The 22,540-nt window shown below is 31.9% G+C and overlaps 1 protein-coding gene across 1 annotated transcript; it reads right to left on the reverse strand.

Annotated features, from left to right (window-relative positions):
- Positions 1-1,883: 1,883 nt before the first annotated feature.
- On the reverse strand, positions 1,884-4,936 carry LOC110106486 (sphingosine kinase 1-like). Its single transcript, XM_020836416.2, has 6 exons — positions 4,822-4,936; positions 4,658-4,735; positions 4,408-4,478; positions 3,660-3,956; positions 2,521-2,643; positions 1,884-2,350 (listed from the first exon to the last, which is right to left on the reverse strand). The coding sequence occupies exons 1-6, from the start codon at positions 4,919-4,921 to the stop codon at positions 2,153-2,155; spliced, it is 867 nt and encodes a 288-aa protein (XP_020692075.1). The 5' UTR covers positions 4,922-4,936; the 3' UTR covers positions 1,884-2,152.
- Between the last annotated feature and the right edge of the window lie 17,604 nt (positions 4,937-22,540).

Genomic DNA, 22,540 nt, shown 5'->3' on the forward strand with positions numbered 1-22,540 from the left:
AAATGAAGCTGAAGTATGATACGCTTTTTTAGAAGGTATGCATTTCTGCCTCTTAAGGCCTATGCATTATTGAACTAGTTGGTTTGGCAGGAAGTGACTCATTCGATGATCTCTACTTTGATATTGAAACCTCATACATAACAAACACAATCTACTCTGACTAATAGAGCAACATTGAATGTCATATTGCTTCTCTGGATTATGCTGGATGATTACTTAAATAGAATATATGATACCATCTCTTTGTATATGAGTAATTATGTTAATGCTTAATATTGATAATGAAATCTAATTTGGACTTAAGTGAGTAAATATATACTTCTTCTATTAATATGATTTATTAATCATGTTTATGTGAACTTTTATAAGATAGTAAGAAGGGTATTTTATTTCCTTCAATTTTAGACATTATGTTATTATTTCCTTAACATTTAGTCTAATTAAATTCGGCCTTCAACAAATGAGCAATACAAAAATCATTGAACATTCATCAACGTTGAAGTCTGTGGACAAATGACTTCAAGGAACAAAGACAAGTTGTAGGAAGAAGTAAAAAGACAATGGAAGCTTAGGCCTCGTTTGATTCGGCTTAATTTCTCCATTTTGAGGTTGAATACGTCAAAATTTGTTATTTTTAATAGCTTGGAAGTTGCCATAGGTATTTTCTCCTTCTCCTTCTTCTTCCTCGCTGCCATTTTCTAATTCTTACGGAATTAGATAAAATAAGATTCTGATTTAGGAAATTTGTAGACATCTTGATATGAAAAGAAATAAGCCTGAAATAATATTTAAATTACAGAAATGCTTATTTCCTAACAACATAAATTTATTTCTATAGTTGAAGATGAGTTTTTTTTTTAATGGAAAAATAAATAACGAAATACTGTAACTATAATAAAAAATTATTATAAGTTAAGTTTTATCATAATTTTAGTAAATATTATGCCGAATGTTTATATTTACATTTATATAAACTTTACTTTGTAAATAAAAAAAAAATAATTCCGTATACTTAAATTTGATAGATAAGTAATTTAGTTTTTTATAATAAAATCACTAAAGTTGAACTCCTAAACAAATAATTTAGATTTACTTTCTAGTATTAATAAGCACTTAAAAAAAATATTACTCAAACAACATATTATTATTAAAACTCCATTTTATTAAACTTCTTTTTGGCAACATCCTTTTCTCTTTTGGGAATCTTCTAAAAATATTATTTTTGCTAATTTTATTCTGATTTGATATATTATGACCATAATGAGTTCTGTGTAAGTACATTGCCTAAAATCAAACATAAAAGCAATATCACGAAATCATTACATTTAAAAATTATTATTTTATTTAACATTATTAATAACTACTAATTATATTATTGATAATTTTGATGTATAATAGTTATTTTCTAAAACATTCGCTGGCAGACTGGGCTAGTGAGACACAAAAAAGTGTGATGCCCAAAGCTTTTCTCCAGTTATCCATTTTTCTATCCCTTCCCTTCATTCTCCCCCACCCGTTTCTCATGTCTCTACAATGGAAGGCCGCCATTATTTATTGTCTAAAAATTATCTACTAATTAATATAGAATGCGCTGTACAGCACCCTAAACAAGCTGGATCTTTCCAAAATCTCTTCATGTTTAGTCCTAAGCATGATCTAATTATCCTTGAATCAGAAAGGGTGCGGACGCGGAAAACCATCCAGAGCCAATAAAAATGCGCCGCATCACCTCTTATTCGGTATCGCGGCTCGGTACTGCGCAGTACCGAGCCTCGGTACTGGATGACGTGGCTGAACCTGATTTGTCTATGGACGGTAAATTGTGTCCGGTGTCCACACAGAATAATCTCTCAATCAAAAAACTCAAAAACCAATAAGAACCATAGTGGGAAAGCCCAGCAACAGGATTGCTGAATTCAAGTGATGGCTATAAAACAGGCCAACAGATAAAACAGACCTGAAGAGACAAAAAACAAGAACGCATGGAAATTAGAGGATTATTTCTACTTCACACAAGATCATCCCCCAACTTGTGCATATTCAGTATAATATTAATAGCCAGGAGTTGGAGGGAGAATCAAGTACATGGTGAAGATTGACAATGGTTGATCACCTCGGAGAGAAGACCGTGGTGAAGATTGACAATGTTTGATCACCTCGGAGAGAAGACCGTCGCTAGACCCTTATCGACTGTTAATTGGATCGGAGGTCCGTACGCCATTAGATCTCCTTCTTGACCACACAAGTCAATTCCTTCACCCCTAGCAACCACTTCACCATCAACGTCTACGATGCCTCCCTTTGTGGGATCCCCCACACGGTTGCCTGGCACCAGCTTAAATGCTTTCACCTGAAACAGTTAGAACAATTATCTTTAGAACAGGAAAACTGTGAAATTTGATCTATAGAAAGTAAGTGTTGGTTTGGTATAACATGTTTTCCATCCAAAATTAGCCAATTAAGCTGTCAGAGGTGCTCAGCTACAGAAACAACAAAATTAAGTGTTTTGGGAGGGCTCACCTTTAGGTACATCACATATGGTGATTTAATATGGCTTCCATCTTTAAGCTTAAGCAATATTGATAAAAGAGCAGATTTTGGGCAGTCCTTGATCATAACCAAGTCCAGGAAGCCATCAGAAAACTGCAACTCAAACAAACAATCACATGAAAAGGGATACAAAGAATAAAAATCAGCAACAATGGAAATGGATGCTCAGATGATACCAATTCCATATCAAAGGCAACATTACTACTAGTTGCTTCCATGCAAAATCATACTACAGATTAAACCATCCACCAGCCATATTAAAAGCTTGGAGTAAAGGTGGGCAAATGTTGACTAAATTTCAGTGCATAATTCTACATCGAATACAATTAAAATTTGAAGAAACAAATATATATATATATATATATATATATATATATATATATATATATACACACACACGCACATCTAGAATCTTCAAAACCTATATATGTGGCACAATATTACATGTAGTAATCTGTTAGACCAGTCCAGCCGGTCCACACGGGACCGGCCCGGGCGAACACAGGCGGAAGTTCCGCCTCACCCGCAGAGGCCGAACGGACAACAAATCTCCACATAACCTTTGAGGAATGATTTTTGAGAAAATTTAGGAGGGAAATTGAATGTGGGGACTGTTTAGAGATTTCCTTTTGAATTGTATGCATTAAACAGTTTGTTTTCCTAGGGTTAGCGCATCTTGAATTTGGCTGAAATTTGAGATCTCTTAGATTTAGGTTTTCTTTGGGCTCTAGCAGCATCTAGAGATTTGGGAGAGATCGATCCTCCTCTCGAATAGAGGATCAATTGTATCTTGGCATTTTCCGTTTCTATTTCATCAAATAATACAAATTTTTTACTGTTTACTCGGTTTTGTGTGGATTCTTGTGAAGGAATTTTGCTGTTTTCTAAAGAGTGATAGGAATTACTTGAGATCTTCAAATGTTTCCTATCAGAATCCTTCGGCTGGAAACTTTTAGAAAAGAAGACTATGCCTATGATAATCAAATTGAGACAAAACTAAGTAGAATATTTGTTGATGAATTCTAGCAGCATGTTTGTGAGCTTATAGTGTCTGCTCTATATAAACAAAAGAACAAATTCTAAACATGATACTGTTGAAGATAGAATACCTTGGCCTCAGGTGTTGGCATAGCATCTTCACCCATCCAAGGCACATTCATAAGTGAAATAGTTACAAAGGGGCCTTCCAGAAACCTCCAATCTGACTTTTCAAAACAAACACTAGGGCCCTGGTAGCTACCTTGCAAGACTTCAGCAACACAGTTTTGTCCTTTCTCAGATACATCATCAGTACCCATACAGATTGCTCCATCCTTCATAGGTTCTCCATAGAGTTCATATCCAGGAGCAGGAACAAACTCAATATGACCATGGTATTTGCGCAACTTCATTATTCTTAAAAAACTCTGATAAAAAGAAATATGAAGATAAGATCAGCCCAATAACTTGGAAAAGCATTAACTTTACATACTGATTTACAGATCAGTAGAGGAAAAAGATTTCTTCCAAAGAAGAAGCAAACACAATACCCTTTCAGCAGATGCAAAAACTGTAAATCGCTATTATCTATTGGCCCTCTGGCAAACATTAAAATTAACATAGCCACTGGCCCACTGCAAAAAGTTACCATAGGTGGGGGATGGGGAGACATTTATGTGCACAGCCTTACCTCTGTTTTTCAGGATATAATTTCTTTGATTAGATTTTGTGACCTCTAACTATAATAGAAGCAACCTATCCATTATTCCAAACTGTAAAAAAATTGGAGCTTCATATTCTAGTAATTTTGCGTGGAAAGCAGATGAAGTAGAACATAATATAAATCCGGAAGGAAATAACAAGGGAATAATTACACACATAGAAGTCTAGGCGAGTTCTTCCCATCCATCTGTACTTTTCAGACTCAATATCAATATCAGCTATTAACCCTGCACACAAAATTATGCATTTACAAAATGCCAGAAAGTTCAACGGCTACTATCGTAAAAACTCAAAACAAAACTATTTGAATGGTGATTGCCTTCACCGCACAGTATCAAAAAATGTCTGACAGCTTAAATAACAAATAATAATTAGAATGTATTATCCTTTGTGTTTTTTTACATACCCCATGTAAGCATTAAGATACTAAAAAACTTGGTTTCTCCTTGCAATACAGTAGTAACGTCCAGTGCCCGTTTATGGCCTGTATGATTGAATAATAAAGATCACGAAGAAAAATTTAGAAGCAAAGCACTTAGAAACCACAACCAAGAAAAATGAATATGTGACCTCTTATAACAGCAAAAGTAGCATTCAGTATCGAATACATTTCTCCAGCTGCGTCCAAGAGTGATTTTGCTAGCCCATTTCCTGTACCTGCATTTGGCATTGTATCAAAGAATACAACCATTAGTTGATTAATTCAAATGTAAACTACCATTTCTAAATGGGATCAAACTATGTGATTACACAAATCCAAATGGGTAAAATAAACTCTTATTAGCAACTAAAAGACTCAAATGAATACAAGAAAAGAAGAATAGAGACACATATTGAGAATTACACGTTAACAGAGTTCAAAAGGGCACTGAAGGATGAGTGAGAAAAAAGTTTTCAAATGAGGTTATAGATATTCTACAGTAAAATAAGCAGCTCGTGAAATATACCTGCAGGAATGATCCCAAGGGGTACCTTGATTGCAGTGTCCCAGTCTTCTCGTTGAAGCAATCCATTCACCACCTAACCAACACAGGGAAAGAATAAAGAGCCCGATAGAGTTGAAGAACATCACAAAATTCTTGATTCCTTCAAGAGGTTAAACCAAAATTCACATGAATCAAGCCATCCACAACAATAGCCAATTACAAAAGCTCAACATAAAAAATTAAGAAGGTAGAGGTAGACCTAAAAAGATTTGGTTAGAAAATATTATGAATGATCATTCTTTATTAGATTTAAACGAGAATTTGACTTTTAATAGGACACAATGGAAAAAGAAGATTCATGTAGCCGACCCTACGTAGTGGGATAAAGGCTTGATGTTGTTATTGTTGTTGTGTTGGTAATTATAGGATGAAATTGTTCAAGCTAAAAGTTGAATTACTAACCTCCACAAAAACACCATCTCCGCTGACACATACAATACCGTCGTACTTTAGCAAATCCAATTTATAGGCAAGTTCTTGAGCATGAAGCTGATATTTAGTTTCTGAGAGATGACACATGGTGAAATAAATTACATCTGACAATTGGTTGAGAAAAGACAAAAAAATGCGAATTTTAAAGCTCACCAACCTTGCAAGGTATACATGATATTAGCCGCAACAAGGAGGGGCTTGATCTCAGTGTCAAAAATCTTTCGTGCAGATCTCTTTCCTCCATAAGGGTTTAAAATAATAAACACCCTCTTTGGCCGGCCTATTCTTACGCAGAAAAATGAACAACAATACATTACTTCATCTGATATTCGTCGTCAATTAAGATAAATTTTGTTATAAAAAAATTAAGAAATATAAGAACACATTAAACATTTAAAATTTTCAGATAAAAAAAACACACAAAAAATCCAATTCAAACAAGAAAAGCATTAGAGGGAAGAAGAAAGATAAATGCCCCAAGGAAAATTTTGTTGGATCTAAGATGATCTAGGGAATCCATTGATATTGAATGAAAGAAGGAACAACAACTAACATTTTCGATTAAATCATCAAATTCACTAAAATCATATGAGGATACTCTTGCAAACAAGAACATTCATGCCGACTGTACAAACAATTATCCAAAATATGCTCAAGCCAAGTTAGCCCAATTCAAGTTTACCTTGCTCAACCTCAAATCAAAAGGAATTCGCCAAGTCTCTAACTTAATTCGTCCCAAGTAGGTGATTACAATCAGTGAATTCGTACCATGCAAGCACGTACAATCTATCAAATCGGTCATAGCAATATTCAAGTGGACGACTTCATTCATACAGAAAACTAGTAATCGGCTATTCTATTATTCATTTATTTATGCACAACAGGTCAACAACTTCAGATTAGTTCAGCAAATGACTTTCTCAAGTTGAATATTCAAGCGTCCTGATAATTATATTTTATTATGGGAAATTAGGCTACATGAATCTAGTATTTTTTTTCTTTTTTTTTTATAGTCATTTGTGCAACTAATTTTATAATGCTCAAGCCTCAACCCACATCTATAAATAGAGGTGGTCAAGGAATGAGCTCAGTTTAGACAATTTTATGCACTTAAGACTATTTAAATGAAATATTAAAGATTCTCACCCTAACTTTTTTCTTTCTTTTTTTCTTCGTCATTGTGCACTTTTCACTTAATACACTCAATAAAGTTTGGTATACTTCACGGATAATTCTAGATTCAACATTCTCTATAGATTGAGAGTTACATGTTTGATTGCACGAAGAATACAGACATACAGAGATAAAGAGACAAAGTTGCATAGATCTAGAGAATAGAAAAAATTTTATATGAAAAACCTAAAAAGGGCAAAACTAGAAGGCCTAGCTTAGTGTGAATAGATCCACCAACCATATTTGAGATTAAAAGGGTTTCCCCATCAATGAAAGATGAGAATACAATGTACAAACTTACTTGAATGCTACATCCTACGGTAGCTATTGGAAGTGGTGACATTGATGAATGATGATAGGCTTTAAATAATAATTTTGATGAAAGGCAACAAATGGCATCTTGTATATGGCACTCATGGACAACATTTCACTAGGAAACTGAGTGACATTACTCGAAAAACATTTCATGCCAATGAAGGGGAGATAACCGACATCAAGGGTTAGAAGTCGGCCAATAGATGTTGATTAGCAAGCATCAACTGGTTGATAGAAAGTGATGTCTAGTGTTCATATGACAAAATTTGCAACAGGAGTCAAAAGACACCGTCTTGAGTGTCTCCATATAGAAAGGGAGACCAAATAACCTCACAGGCGGATGTTGAATGCTGACAATTGGCATATGCTAGACATTGGTTGTTATGGATGTCAATTGCCATTAGATATGTTGGTAGGCGAATATCTAGTGAATTTGGGAATATTTGAGTGATTATTTGGTGGCTCTCGAAGTAGTTAAAACTCCATAATTCTCTACAATTTCTTGGCAATTCCAGTTCAAAATGTTAAGAAACAAGAACAAGATATATTTATAGAATTGGAAGGGGGTAATACAATCCTTATTTTAAATTATTCAAAAATATAAAAATATTACTCATTCTTATTAACAATGGATGCACCATATTACACCCTCAGTTGATGAAAAAGTGGTTGGACGATCCCACCCTTGAGCAAGCCAAATTAACTTACCCATATTGCAACAGTGCCGAATTATCTACAAGTGGTTGAACTCATAATTTTATCATTATTAGAGGTCACAATCACTATAAGAAGTTTTGAACTTCAAAACTTCCCTTAAAGAATTGTGCACAAATCGGAGCAGTATGTCGCATTCTGAGGGAGGATATTAAATCCTCCCAAGAAGAGGAGTCTATGGATGGTCACAACCAACCGAATGAATAGCCGAATTAGAGTAGGACAGAGGTGGAGTTATTGCTTTTCGGATTGGTTTATTCGTTATGGCCAGAGCATATTTGAGCAATTCAAAGCCTAAAGGACCTAATAATTGCACGGTTTTGATCTCACTGGATTTGTCTTGTTCAATCCCACTATTTTAAAACTAAATTTTCAAAGTTTATAAACTAAAAATCAGGTTATTTTTTTGGATCCAGAAAAATGATGAGCATTCATGCTTGATCAGATAGATCTTGTGAATCATATCATTTACAAACTTAAAAGATTGTGAAACCAGTAAAACTACAAAGTCAAAGCACAAAAAGAGAGAGCTTCTGCACAGCACACAGAAATGGAGAAAAACTAAGGAATTCAAACAAGTTCAGAAAACTAGGTCCAGCCTTAGCTCAAGGAAAACTTTCAAGCTATTAAGAATTTAGAGTATCAACAAAAAGGGATGCAAGATCTTCGTCTTCATATAAATATATCCGATTGGCTTTGCAAACCGTATCAAGTAAAAACTTAAGAGGTTGTGCAACCAGTAAAACTATTAAGATAAAGAACAAAGAAGAGAAAAAGCTTATGAACAAGCACGAAGAAAGGGGGAAAATTTGATGTTCAAATCAAACAAGTACAGGATTCGAGTTCCAGCCTTACCTCAAGGAAAAACTTACAAAAGATCGTCTTCATATAAATATATTAGATTGATTTTGGGAACCATATCAGCTACAAAATTAGAAGACTGTGAAGCCAGTAAAACTATTAAGCCAAAGCACAAAGAAGATAGAAAACATGTACAAGCACACAGAAAGAAAGAAAATTAAACCTAAATTCAAACAAGTTCGGTGTTCTAGTTCCAGCCTTAGCTCAAGGAAAAATTTGAAGTTATTAAGAATTTAGGAGCATCAACAAAAAGAGAAAAAATATCTTCTTTTCATATAAATCAATTAATTGTGCTGTCGAAACACAAAAATGTAAGGAAAAAAAAAACTATTTGAATTGCTACAAAGTACAAGCCAGTAGTATCTAAAAGCATCAAGCAACAAAAAAAACGAAACCAATTCAAGATGAAATTAGACGACTGCCAAACCAAGGAGCCCAATCTTGATTCATATCTCAAATAAAACTGCGGGGGCAAAACATCAAAAACACAAAAAATCTCTCAAAATTTCCACACCCAGAACAGAACCAAGCAGAAATAGGTATAACGATCCCACCTACCAAGGGAATTGATAAAATCCCTAATCCGATCGCTCCAACTCTCCGCCAACACCTCCGTTGGCATCACCAGAACGAAGTCCTTCCTCACCCTCTTCCCCAACTCTCCATCCCCGCTCCTGGGCTCGTTTACATATCCCCTTAATGTAATCTCCCTTCCCTCCGATGAGAAGCCCAAAACATCCGACTCTATTGCGAGACTCTGCTCACCGCTTCCATCAAGACGCCACTGCAGCTCACCGCCAGCACTCAGAGTCACCTCTGCTTGCAACCCATTCACGCGTATCATCTCCGTGGTCGCGAGCACCATTTCCAAATCTCGACTGAGATCAGACAAAGGAGATCGAGAAGTAGAGTCCAAGAAGCGTACGAAGCTGCATTGGCGCTTCAAACAAAGATATTTAAATAAAGGAATAAAACGACGTAGTGCGGATGGTGAACTAAAGCAGATAGGATAGATTATTACGTCAGTGAGGACGGTAAATAGCCGGGGCAAATTTGCAAGTAATTATAGATGTTATTTGTAAGTAATTATTGAGTTTGCCTATAGAATTTGACTCGATTTTTTTAAAATGAGTTAACAATTACTCTTATTTATTTATATTTTTGTATGTTTCGCAGATATATTGGGGATCCAAGGGACTAGCGCCCCTGACTGGTTCAAATTGCTCGATTAGGTCGCTAGGTCAAGAGGCAGCGTCCCTGTGGAGCAGTGCCCCTGCAAGATTTTTCGAGGGCGCTGCCCCTAGAATAAATTTTGGTTGTAAGAATATTTTTGAAATTCAAATGAATAGATAAAATGATGAATTATATTTACTATTTGTTGAGAGCAATTGCCCCCATATATAAAGGGGTTCGGCCCTGATAAATAGGGTTTATTTTAGAGAAGAGTACATTAATAGCCAAAATTAATTAGAGAAACATGTTTATTAAAATTTTTAGAAAAAATAAATATGTCAAATAAAATAATATATTGAAAATATGAATTTTTTTTTTTTAATGCTCCATTTGAATGGAGACATTAAGCTCAAAGTAAAAAGAGAAAGCTGATGGAGAGAGAGAGAGAGGGGGAAGGGAGAGAAAAAATGTAAAAAGGGGGAGGGAAAGGGAGAATATTAGTAGCTTTTTATTAAATAATGATGAGGATTTTTTTTAATTAATTACTAGATACCAAATTATCTATTTTATATCTATTTTGATTTAATTAAATAGATAATTTTGTCTAATAATTAATTTTTTTTGCAAAAAATTAATAATTAATTTTTTTTGCAAAAAATTAATAATTATTATTTATAATTTAATAAAAATTTACTAATTTAATTTAATAAAAAAATATTAATATTTAAATTCTTTGCAATTTAACTTAATAAAATATAGAATTTTAAATTAAATTAGATAGTATTAATATTCATCTAAACTCTCTCACTCATGTTGGTTCTCCCCACCCATCCAACCCTTTCTCTCTCCCCGATCTAGCCATTTCTCTCTTCCCCCCATTCCGCTTTTTTTCTCTCTCCCGACCTCTCTCTGTAGCCACTTCCTCGGTCTTACTTGGGTTGAATACGCCAATTCAAATGGCACATTTAGAATATTCTATTTTTTGGCATATTCTAAATGCGCTATTTTGTTTGGCTTATTTATTTTTTCTAATTCTTTTAGTAAACATAATCCTCTTAACTAATTTTGACGATTAATGTGCTCCACTCTAAAATAAACCTCGGTAAATATATAATTCTTTGCATAATATGTATTTATTATATATTTATTGTGTATTCTTACAAAACTTGGACATATCTTGCTTTCGTATTATGCACGTAATAATCTCTCTACATATAGAGATAATAGTGAGGGATAAGAAATGTTGAAGTGTGCAAGGGAGTGATTAATTAAATAGGTTATGAAAGATCGGCTACATGTTTCAAGTCACCCTTTAGTGATTTATTTTATTTTCTTTTTTTTTTGTGGAATTTATAATGTGAAAATTAAAATATTAGTTTTTAAAGACGTACCATACCAAAAGATCAACCTATTTATTTTTATTTTATATTTCTTATAATAGTCATAATTGATTAGATATATATATTATTATATTATTTAGAAAAATATGCTTCAAATGTTGTAATTTAAATATGAGTTATAACCCTAAAATAAAGACTCACATGAACTTCCAAATAAGAAATTTGCTTAAATGTCCCTCTTCCAAGCACATTCTTGATATTTGATAATCTTAGAGCTCATATGATTTGTCTATAATAAAGCTTCAAAGCAATGGTCTTTCCATTCCTATCATCTTTTAAGATTTGTGATGTTATGCTTTTAGTCATTTAGGTTTCACTTTAATCATAGCCATCAACTGAAGACTCACATGAACTTCTAAATAAGGAATTTGCTTAAATGTCCCTCTTCCTAGCACATTCTAGATCTCTTGTAATCTTAGAGCTCGAATAATTAGTCTATGATAAAGCTTCAATGTGATGGTATCTATGTTCCAATCATATTTTAAGATTTATGATGATATACTTTGTCATAAACCTCAACTGAAGGCTCACACCAACTTTCAAATATGTAATTTTCTTAAACATCGATCCCTCTTCTTAGCACATTATCAATCTTTGGTAGTTCAAAGCTTGTATGATTATTCTACAATAAAGCTTCAAAATTATGGTGTTTATGTTCCAATCATCTTTTAAGACTTGTAATATTATACTTTTAGTCATTCAGGTTTCACTACAATCATTGCTTGTAGTTATACTTAATAATAGCATGGAGATTAGTGGAGAAGCCTGAGTTCAAATAACTAACAAGGTTTTAAGTTATAATGAAGGTTTTGAACCTTGTTCACATACTAATTCCTAAACCCTAGATGTCATTAAACAGTATGTTACTTGTGACAATCATATTATTTGATGTATCAAATCTAGTAAAAAAAAACTTATGACAATCTTATTCAAATCATGTTTGAATAAAATTCAAATCATATTTTAACTTATTCAAACCTTGTTCGAACGTGTCTCACATGATTCAAGCAAGGATCAAATATAATTTGAACAACTTAAATATGTTTAGAGCTAGCTTTAAGCAAAGTCCAAACATGGCTCGAATATAGTGCAAACATAGTTAGAATATTGTTCGAACAAAGTCTGAATATAATTCAAATCCTTTTGTCATATCTAGTGTCTTATATGGAATTGATTTATTTGAGATGATTTGTTATGTATGATGATGCTCACTTCATATCTAATAAAAGGCATTTATTGCTCGGGTCACATAAAATCTATAAATGTGATGTACAAAATTGTTAAATAAATTATTGCATTTGATTTTCTTGAAAGGATTGAAGAGTCCTCTCTTAGGTAGCTTTTTAAAGCCCCCTATATTGTAATTCTCTTGAGCCTAATTAATCAACTATTGCTGAGGATGATTGACGATGAGAAGAATAAGTGATACGCTCGTGTTTAGGATAGGAGGTAAGAATGTGAAATTTAATATTGTTTAATTTTCTCTAATCACTAGATTGGAACTTCGATAATTTTCATTTGAGGAGAAACTTAAGAAGAATAGGGGAAGTAATTTGCATGTTTTATAACTACTTAATGTATACTGTGAGGCTGCATTTATATTATACATCGAAAGAGACGATGTGCAGAAGTTATATGTATATTATATTGTAGATATTAGGAAGCACAATGATATTTTTATTGAGATGATTGTCATGACTGAAGATGCATAAGTATTCTTTTTTATTACAATGAGGTAAGCTAACTTGGGAGAATACTCTTAAAGCATTAAATAAGAATATGATACACAGCGACATCATTACTCATAAAAAGAATGCCCTAGATTAATGCCACTAAATATTGATCCTACACTGTTACATAGAACTTAAAAAGATGGCTTCTATTCTTAGCATCTCCCAATTAGCATTATGAAGAAAAAAGATGTCTATCACTTTTTTTTTTTTAAGTGAGTGGTGAAACTCTTGAGGATAAAGTAAGAGAGTGAACTAAAGAATAACTAGATGCTAAAAAGGCGGCCTCCTCTAATTAATTGAAATTGAATTTTAAACTTGTTAAGGAGTTAAAGAATATCAAGTTGAGATTAGAGAATAATTAGCCAATGTTGGAATGGAAACTAGATGTTCTAAGCAAATTTTTCTATACTTTTATACATAGGGATGTGAAGGAGAATATATAAATGGATTTTGCCACACATATGAGTGAGCATAAGGTTAGGAATGACATGGAAGAGGGAAAGGAGGATAGTATGGAGTTTCTTGTAACTAATTCTATCATTCAATTGGAGGCTAAAATGATATGGTGAAGGAGGCATAAGACATTAGCCCTTCTCTTGTCATTATGCTTAGAGATTATGTAAAATTAATAGATTATCAACAAAGATAAGCAAATAATAAAAAGTAAGTATTTAATTATAGACTTTACAAATCCATCATGAAAGATATATAAGCCAACAAATCCAAGTGATATTAGTACTTTTTTCCATATTATGAAGATAAATTATATTTCCTTATGACTTGTTCAGTATGATTAGAGGTCAACTCTAGAGAGAGAAGAGAGAGATCTAAGTGGGAATTGGAAGCACTATGTAGTTCTTGCAATTAAATACAATGAAACATTTTTCAAACTCAAGAAAAATATATTTATAAGCATATCTTTCTATAAATATTTTTTAATTTAAATAAATAATAAAGTATGGGTTACCTACCTCAAGCCCAATAATTTTCCAAACTAGTTAAACAGACAATTTTCATATTTTTGCTTCCAAAATGCCTCATATATTTTTCTCTCTTTCTCTTTTCCTCCCCATTCTTCTCTTTTATTCTCTGGCAAGGTGGCTAGGTGAATTAAAAATGAATATAGTTTTAGATATTTAAATAGTGTAATTCCATTATTATGACCTAGCATCGTCAAGCCCAGCTCCCCAACATCATTGCACTCTTAGAAAATCTTTCAGATTATCCCTAAAATAGCCTCAACTGAGACTCGGTACTGAATCACAAAACCAAGTCCATTTTCTTGATTTTTTTCGAGAGCTCAATATATTGTGGCACCGCCAACCCTGATGCCACAGCACTCGCGGAACAATTTTCCCAACATTATATTTCAATTCTTCAACCTAACCTTGGTTACTTACAACCACATTAAACATTCTAAGGCTTATAATTACTATTCAAATTAACATTAACAATCATTAATAAACATTACCTTAATTTATGATGATAGATATTACATGCAACACCCAGCTATATTCAACTAGCATAACCTAATCAAAGCTGCTTCAAAGTAATCCTTATCTTGTAGGTAGCATCTTTAACCTCATAGCTTATGCTCAAACTTATCATTATCAACGTAATGGGAACATAAATGACCATGGTAGATGTTGATATTCAAGGGATTGTCATCAACTTATTTTTGCATATATGTGTTGTCAATGACATTATTACCTCTACCATATCAGTCATATTCAAGGATACCTTATGAGGATCAATATGCTAACATAATATTGCCTTTTTAATTAGATCATTATGGGATACTATGAGGTTAGCTTCTCTAACTAACTATATTAATATGTTGGGCATTCACTTTCTTAATCATCACTAATTCCTCTATAATAATTTTCCAAGGAATACGCTATATTGATAAGGACTCCAAATTATTTACATCATCCACCTTAATGCTACTCTCCAACTCTTTTTTTTTTTTTCTATGGAGGTTGCTACCACGTACCATTTTTATCATTTTTTATAATTAAAAAGTAACCTTGGAAGAGCTCTCCAAACCTTAAATGTTTAAGAACATCTTCTAAGATTTTGATGACTTCATTTACATTATTAATGCCACAATATTTAATTAGCCCTATTTTTTTCTTTTCATTGCTTCCTCTTACACATCACAATGATAAACCTTGGAAGCAAGGGATATAAACCTAGGTTTGAATTTGGAAAGATCACTTTATGGAGAACTTTAAAAGAAAAAGGAGAATGCATGTAAATGACATAACTTTTTTTCTCAAAATAACTAGTTATAGGGTTTAGAATAAGGCAAAAAATTATAATGCTTCAAGTTTTGCACCGCCTCTCTTGCGTGTACATGACAAGACCTATAAAAGAAAATATAAACGATTAGAGTAGCTCAATCAATAAACTATTAGTGGGGCCCAAGTAATGTTACTTTGTCAAGTGTCACGAGAATTCAACTGATTGAGTGGGCAATATTTGAATGGGACTGGAAAATTACCAAACTGTCAATTTCTTATTATCAAAGCCATTAACTTATACATATCCTCCATTTAGAATGATCCACAAACCACACAAAAGATTTAATTTCTATCCATATATCATTAATAATCATTATCAGCCATCATAGATAATTAAGGATCAAAACATAGCCACTCTCCATATATCATACCAACAACCCCTCAAAGATTTTTTCAGTTTTTGATATGACTCTCTACCATGTATTAATGAAACTTTCTAGAATAAAACTTTCTTAATAAGCTGATAATATGATGTGGGCCACATGGAATCAACCTCCATTATGCATGACATGTGCCCATTACTTTTCATCTTGCCAAACTATTCAATGAATGCCTACACATTATAATCATTGAAGGGGATCTTTCACCGTTAGCTCATTGCCTAAAAATACTAATTTTCTTAATCTTCAAGGACATGCATGAACTTAATTAAACCTATATCCTAAACTATGCTAAATTATAGTGGAAGAGTCATTATAATAATTATATTTTTTTTTCTTTATCATACTATAAAAGAGCTTAGGAAGGGGGAGCAGATGAAGAGAGTTGAAATAATTTCTTTTCTTATAATGAATATTTTCCTTAGATACCTTATAGTGTATATAGGATATCCCCTATATTAGACATAGGCTAATATTGTATGTGTTGTCTTGAGTCTTATTTCTCTTTTATCTTTTTACTATTTTCTTCCTGATAATGTGTTATTCTGCACGATAATCAAAATCAAATAAGTGTCTTTGTATCTCATTTGCTTAGCAACAAAAAAAAAAATTTGTCCATAATATATTATTGATGTAAAATTATTTTAGGGGTAAAAAATTGTATTTGATTATAAATATAATTTTATTTTAAAATAAAAAAATAACATTTAAATAGCATAATATTATGCAAACTAATTTTCATATTATTTTTATTGAAATATATTTTTTTTCGGCTAATATGCTTTTTCTTCTTTCAATTTTCTTAAACTCCCGGTATAAAAATAAATTAGGAGCTCTTAAACTAGAAAGGCAATTCAAGTTTCTCTTCTCCATTCAACTCCTACTTCGCACTAGAAAAAGCCAAATATAACCTTCCATTAATCCAAAAAAAGAATATGCAAATAAGCGGGCCGGTCAGCAGCTCACTCCCTTAGCACAAAAGGAAGACCACGAATCTTCCTTCCATCTCCTATGCCCATCACTAGTTGCTACCCTTTGTTTTTTTCTTTCTCCCGTTCTAATCAACATTGGCTTCTTATTTCATGCAAATTGGAAAGAGACAAAGAAAATTTAAAAGTGGCTCAAAATTTTCAATAGGGAATCGCCGAGTTTTATTGCTCGAGCTTTTACCCAATTGGGGGCATTGGAGTGCTTAGAATGCAAAATTCTTTATAGAAATCACGATTTCTAATAAAATTGCTCTCTTGTTGAATTATTACATAAAAGAAAATTGCTTCTTATTTCATGCAAAGTAGGATTGTGAGCAAGCTGAATCAGAACCGACTCAATATTGACTCGAAATCAGGTCCAAGTTGTTTGTATAAGACGGCTCGAATTGATTCAATTTCGAACTAATTTGGCTCAAATCAACTCGGACTTTAATCAAAATAGGTTGGAATAGCTAATTTCCCCTTTTTAAGTTTTAAAATATTAATTATTCTTATATAAACACATAAATATATTTATATTATTAAGGGTAAACTTAAAAAAGGAGCACATAGGTAGAAGGGGCGTAGATTGGGAAATATTTAGGAAGGATAGTAGACGTCAAAAACTTTGATGCAATCTGCATTCAAATGGAAATCATTAAAATGTTTGATGTGGTTTTCAGAACCATAAAAAATCATCAAACATTTTGGTGCAATCTCCAATGTTCTGTTTTAGAGAGAGATAGATTGAGAGAGAGGGAGTAAGAGAGAGATTGAGAGAGAGAGAGACAGGAAGAGATTAGAGAGAGATGGGGAGAGAGAGAGACAGGTGAGTAAGAGAGAGATGTATAAATAAAATTATAAATTAAAATATAAATATATTTCATTTCTTATATTTATATTTATATATCTCTGTCCCCCATCTATCCCCTCTCTCTCCCCGTCTCTCTCTACTCTCTTCCCATCTCTCTCATTCTCATTAAATTAAAACTTTTTGGCATTTACGCTCCTTAAGTTTTTTCATGAAGTATGCTCCTACATATTTTAATTTCATACGTGCACCTTAAAATTTATCCTATTATTAATGTTTTGAGCTCAAGTCAAAATTTTATTTAGGCTTCGTTTGGGACAACTTTTTTACTAATCCTTAAAGCAGTTTTCTAGTACAAAAATTTTAGTTTTTGTACTAAAAAGCTACTTTAAAAAACAATAAAAAAATCATCCCAAATGAAGTCTTAATCTTTGAGCGAATTTTGATCTTCTAAATCTTAGCCATACAAGCGAATTTATTTTTTTATTTTTTCATTTAATTTTCTTTGACAGTTAACAACAATTGAATTTGATAAATGCAACCGGCAAATAAATCAGTGCGGTATGACGAATCGATTTTGGAGATTATTTTAACAAATGAATTAGCTTAGAAGGATAAGAACTCCATCGATATAATAAGCCAAAACTCGAAAGACAACGGTCGGGGAAGTTTCCTTGCCTGCCATGTTTCTATTGAACAAATTGTTAAATTACAAGAATTGCCGGATAACTTATTCTTCGTTGTATTCAAAGAGCTGGAGAGAACATAGCTCGGTCGGGTAAGGCGTCTGCTAAATTGACTTTTAAAAATTTTAATAAACGATGTCATATATAATAAATGATAGTGACCGGCCATTAACCTTTTGCATCATATTTGTCACTTTATGATGTGGAATATGAGCAGTTTTGGCCTTTGAAGTCATGATGTTGGAAGTAAGAATTTTCTCTTTTTTATAAAATAAAAGAAATTATTGTTATTGTTGTAACAAATCAATTTAACATGAGTGTCCTCCTCAACCTTAATTTTAGTGCCATAGCCTCACATAATCTATGAATCCCTCGTTAGAGAATCAAATATGTGATGATCGATGCCAACCTCATATGACTTAGGATGTGCTAGCAAGAGAGAGGAGTGGCTCATGGTCGATGGCTTTATGGGCTAGTGACTTTGTAGATTTATGGCTTCAGTTGACCAGCAAGACCGATATGAGGCAGAGTGAAGGAAAACAAGGAAGGAATCATGAATATCTTCTCATTTCTCTTCTTACATCATAACCCTAATCAATTTGATTTATGTAAATCCTAGTACTAAACTTGCCTTACACATTTATTGTTGATTTAGGCGAATACATGTTTGTTAATTCTCAACTTGTTATGGGCCCTTGAGAAGAAATTATGAATGAATTATTTTTTTTTTTTTATGTTTATGTGTTTTTGTTAAAGCAATTAAGTTGAAGGATTTCAGGCATTTGTATCATGCCATATAATTTAAATTGAATGAATTATTCATTTTATCTTTCATAATTTATAGCAACGACTACCAAAGCTATTTGATTCCTTTTATCAATGATATGAACTAGTAGCAAAAATAATTCTATTTATCTAAAAACTAATATGCATTTGTATTCATACTACAAAAATCATATAGAATAGTTAGGAGATACAATCACAACCAGGGGCGGAGCCAGAAATTTTTTTAAGTAGAGGCACAAATTATGAATTCTTAAAAAACACTCAACTTTTTTTCATACAGGCTTGGGACCGGTATCGATGGTTTTAATTTTTTTTTGTTAGACTTGTTATATAAAAAGATAAATTATATAATTAAAAAACTTACAATCAAAAGCACATTATATTCTTTTTTTTTTTTTTGCATTACACCTACAGTTTCTTCTTTTGAGTATTCATATTTTAAAAGCGTTATACAATCACTTCATTATCAATATTATTACAAATATCCTTTTCAACAACTTCTGCCTTACTTTTGAAGTATTTCTCCATTTCTATGGCAAAAAAAATATAATGATATATAATTAAATAAAAAAGAACAAACATATTTGAACAAAATAGCATATATTTTTAATAAAAGATATTTTAACTTGAATCGAAAATTGCTATCCTTATCTTGAAAATGTATAAAATTATAGTTTATTAAATTCTCTTTTCTAAAGTTTCTGTCAAAATCTCTTGAAGATTTAAAATTTAATATAAATTTATACTTAGAAATATAATCACTAACCAAAATTGTGAACCTAAAATTAGGTTGGAAAATATCATAATGATGTGCTTGATTCCAAAATTTTGGTATTAAGGTTCAGATTAAAACGAAACCAAAAAAAATTATTAGTTTAATCCTTAAAATTTTAAACCATCAAACTTACTGTAAATAAAGTAAATCTTTAAAATAGCTTGAAAATCTTTACACAAAAGAATTAACATTACTGGTAATAGATATAAAAAGTTAGAAAATTTGTACACAAAGGAACTTATTGGTTAGCAGAAGCAATAAATTCTCTCCAAAATCTTGAATTTCCTCAGCAAACAGAGATGACAATTCAGCAAAGAACTCTACTCACGCACGGCTGGCGACGGCATGAAACCATCTCGAGGCGTATAGTGGCAGTCGACAAGCACGAATAGAATTAGGTTTTTTTATGTATATATAAACAGAAAACTTACCCAAAAAATTTGCATCTGGTCAGACAGTGGGGGCACGTGCCTCCTGTGCCCCCACTGTGGCTCCGCCACTGATCACAACATACAATTTATTCACGCATGACTATAAAAGAATAACTAAACAAAATAATAGAAAAAACCTGGAGGATCCTACATAATTGATCAGTCTCATACTCCTAACCTCTTCTCTGAATTGAAATTATTCAAAATCATATATAATAAGCTAAAAAGCCCAACATATCATTAAATCCTATAGCTGAACTAAAAGTATGATAAAGAAGTAGTATGCATTCGTCCCTCAGTTCATAATAATAGCAATCAATATGATCATGAATTTGTGCATGAAAATAATAAACCATATATAATAATAATAAATCTATAAAATATTAGAATAGTATTATACATATGCCAATAAAGTAATACAACACATAAATAGTGAAATATGTAATCTATAAAACACTAAACCAATTAGCCGATACAGGTATCAAATTGATAGATTAGTCGTCGTAACAATATTCTCCAATAAAATAGGAAATCAATTACATTAGTAAAACTGAAACATTTATAAAATTAATAAAACAAGCGTAATCATATATGTGTAATAAAACTGTATAAGAGTACACACATGATGTCCAATTATTTTATATAAGTATCAATCAATATGTTATATCACATGTTCAGCAAATAAATTATGTGCCTTGTAAAATGTAAATTAGTAAACATTGAATCAATCATATTAATAGTAACAATGAATCAATAGTGATATCAATAACAATATTAACAGTATCATGATACAATATTCTTAAAATCAGTGACATTATGAATATTATCAATAACAATATCAATATTCATAAAATCAGAGGAAGTACCGAAGTAATAGTAAAACAGTACAATTACAGTAATAGAAATTAGTATAATAGAAAACAGTACAGTAACAATAGTGCAGTAATAAGCATTCTAGAAATCACGTTAAATTAGTAAAAAGTTCTAGTTTGCATAGTATTTTTCTAATAGCAGTGATCAGTAATTAATAATTGTTAGCTCATAAACACAGTGGTCACTCTTTGCTCGTTGCATAATAATAATTTCTTATAACTCTCAATCAGTGAATCACATAAATAATATGAGGATAATATCAAACTATAATATTTAAAGGAAAGCAAGTCAGCCCAATATTCTGTATAAGTCAATCAATCATCAGTCAATGCAAATAAAATCAATCTTAACTTATCCTCACACATACTACTATCATAATATTATTATAATAATAACAACATGTTATTACTCAATCACATTCTCGTATTCATTCATAATGCTAAAATGCCAAAAAAATTATTTTGTGCAAATCTTACAAAACACAATAACTTTTATTTTACATGTTAAAATTAATAAATCAACTAGTCAAAAAATCTAAAATAATTAGGACTATAACATATAAAAAGTTACACGATAGAAGTTTACTAAATCCGAAAAAAATGAAATAATTCAATTTAGAAGAAGTCAAAAGGTCAAAATCAAAATATTTGAAAACAAAGCTAAGATAACAGTCACCAACGTCGTAAGTGGGGAGAAATGAAAGAAAAATACATGTAGAATGAATTTATTGTGTAGCGTCGTAACGCAACCACAGAACAGTGTGATGCTACATGTTGAATCCACAATTACTGTAGAACAAAGCCTTCAATGCCAATGTGGCAATTTCTGGCACCGCTGCACTTTTAGGTCAGTGCCACTGTAATGTTCGTAAGCTCAGTGCCGTAGTGCTCCATTTCAAATAGAAATTCAGATTTTTATTTAAAATTCATTTAAAAAGAATCAGGTGCTTACACAAGTGACTGTGATGTTATAGTGTATATCACCTTAGAGCACATAAACTATAAGTGGATGACAAAAAATGGAAGGAAGGGGAGTTGATCACTAAGTAAACTTGGGTTGATTCAAACCATTTCAATTTGCCTTGATCATTAATGAATTAGTTTGAATCAACCTAAAAAATCTCAACCCAAGTTTGATTCAAACCAATTCAATCCAAGGCTTTTTTTTTTTTAAATAAATACATTATTAGAGGGATTTTTTGCTCCATAAAATCTAAAAAAACCCACAAATATTCTGCAAAATTTAATAAAAAAACCCTTGACCTCTTACTAAAAAAATCTATGACAAACACTGATTTCTCTCTCTAGGCTATATTTTTCCTCTAAAAATTTGCCAAAAGCCATTCATTAAGGCTTCATTTGAGATGTCTTTTATAGAAGAATAAATAGAACAATAAATATTTTTTTATTAATCCAAATACTTGTCCAAAATGTGAACCAAAATCACAAATTAAATCAAAAAGATAAAATTAAAAAAACTGGTGAGGGCT

The sequence above is a fragment of the Dendrobium catenatum genome, unplaced genomic scaffold (genome assembly GCF_001605985.2).
Source record: "Dendrobium catenatum unplaced genomic scaffold, ASM160598v2 fragScaff_scaffold_488, whole genome shotgun sequence".
NCBI lineage: Eukaryota > Viridiplantae > Streptophyta > Magnoliopsida > Asparagales > Orchidaceae > Dendrobium > Dendrobium catenatum.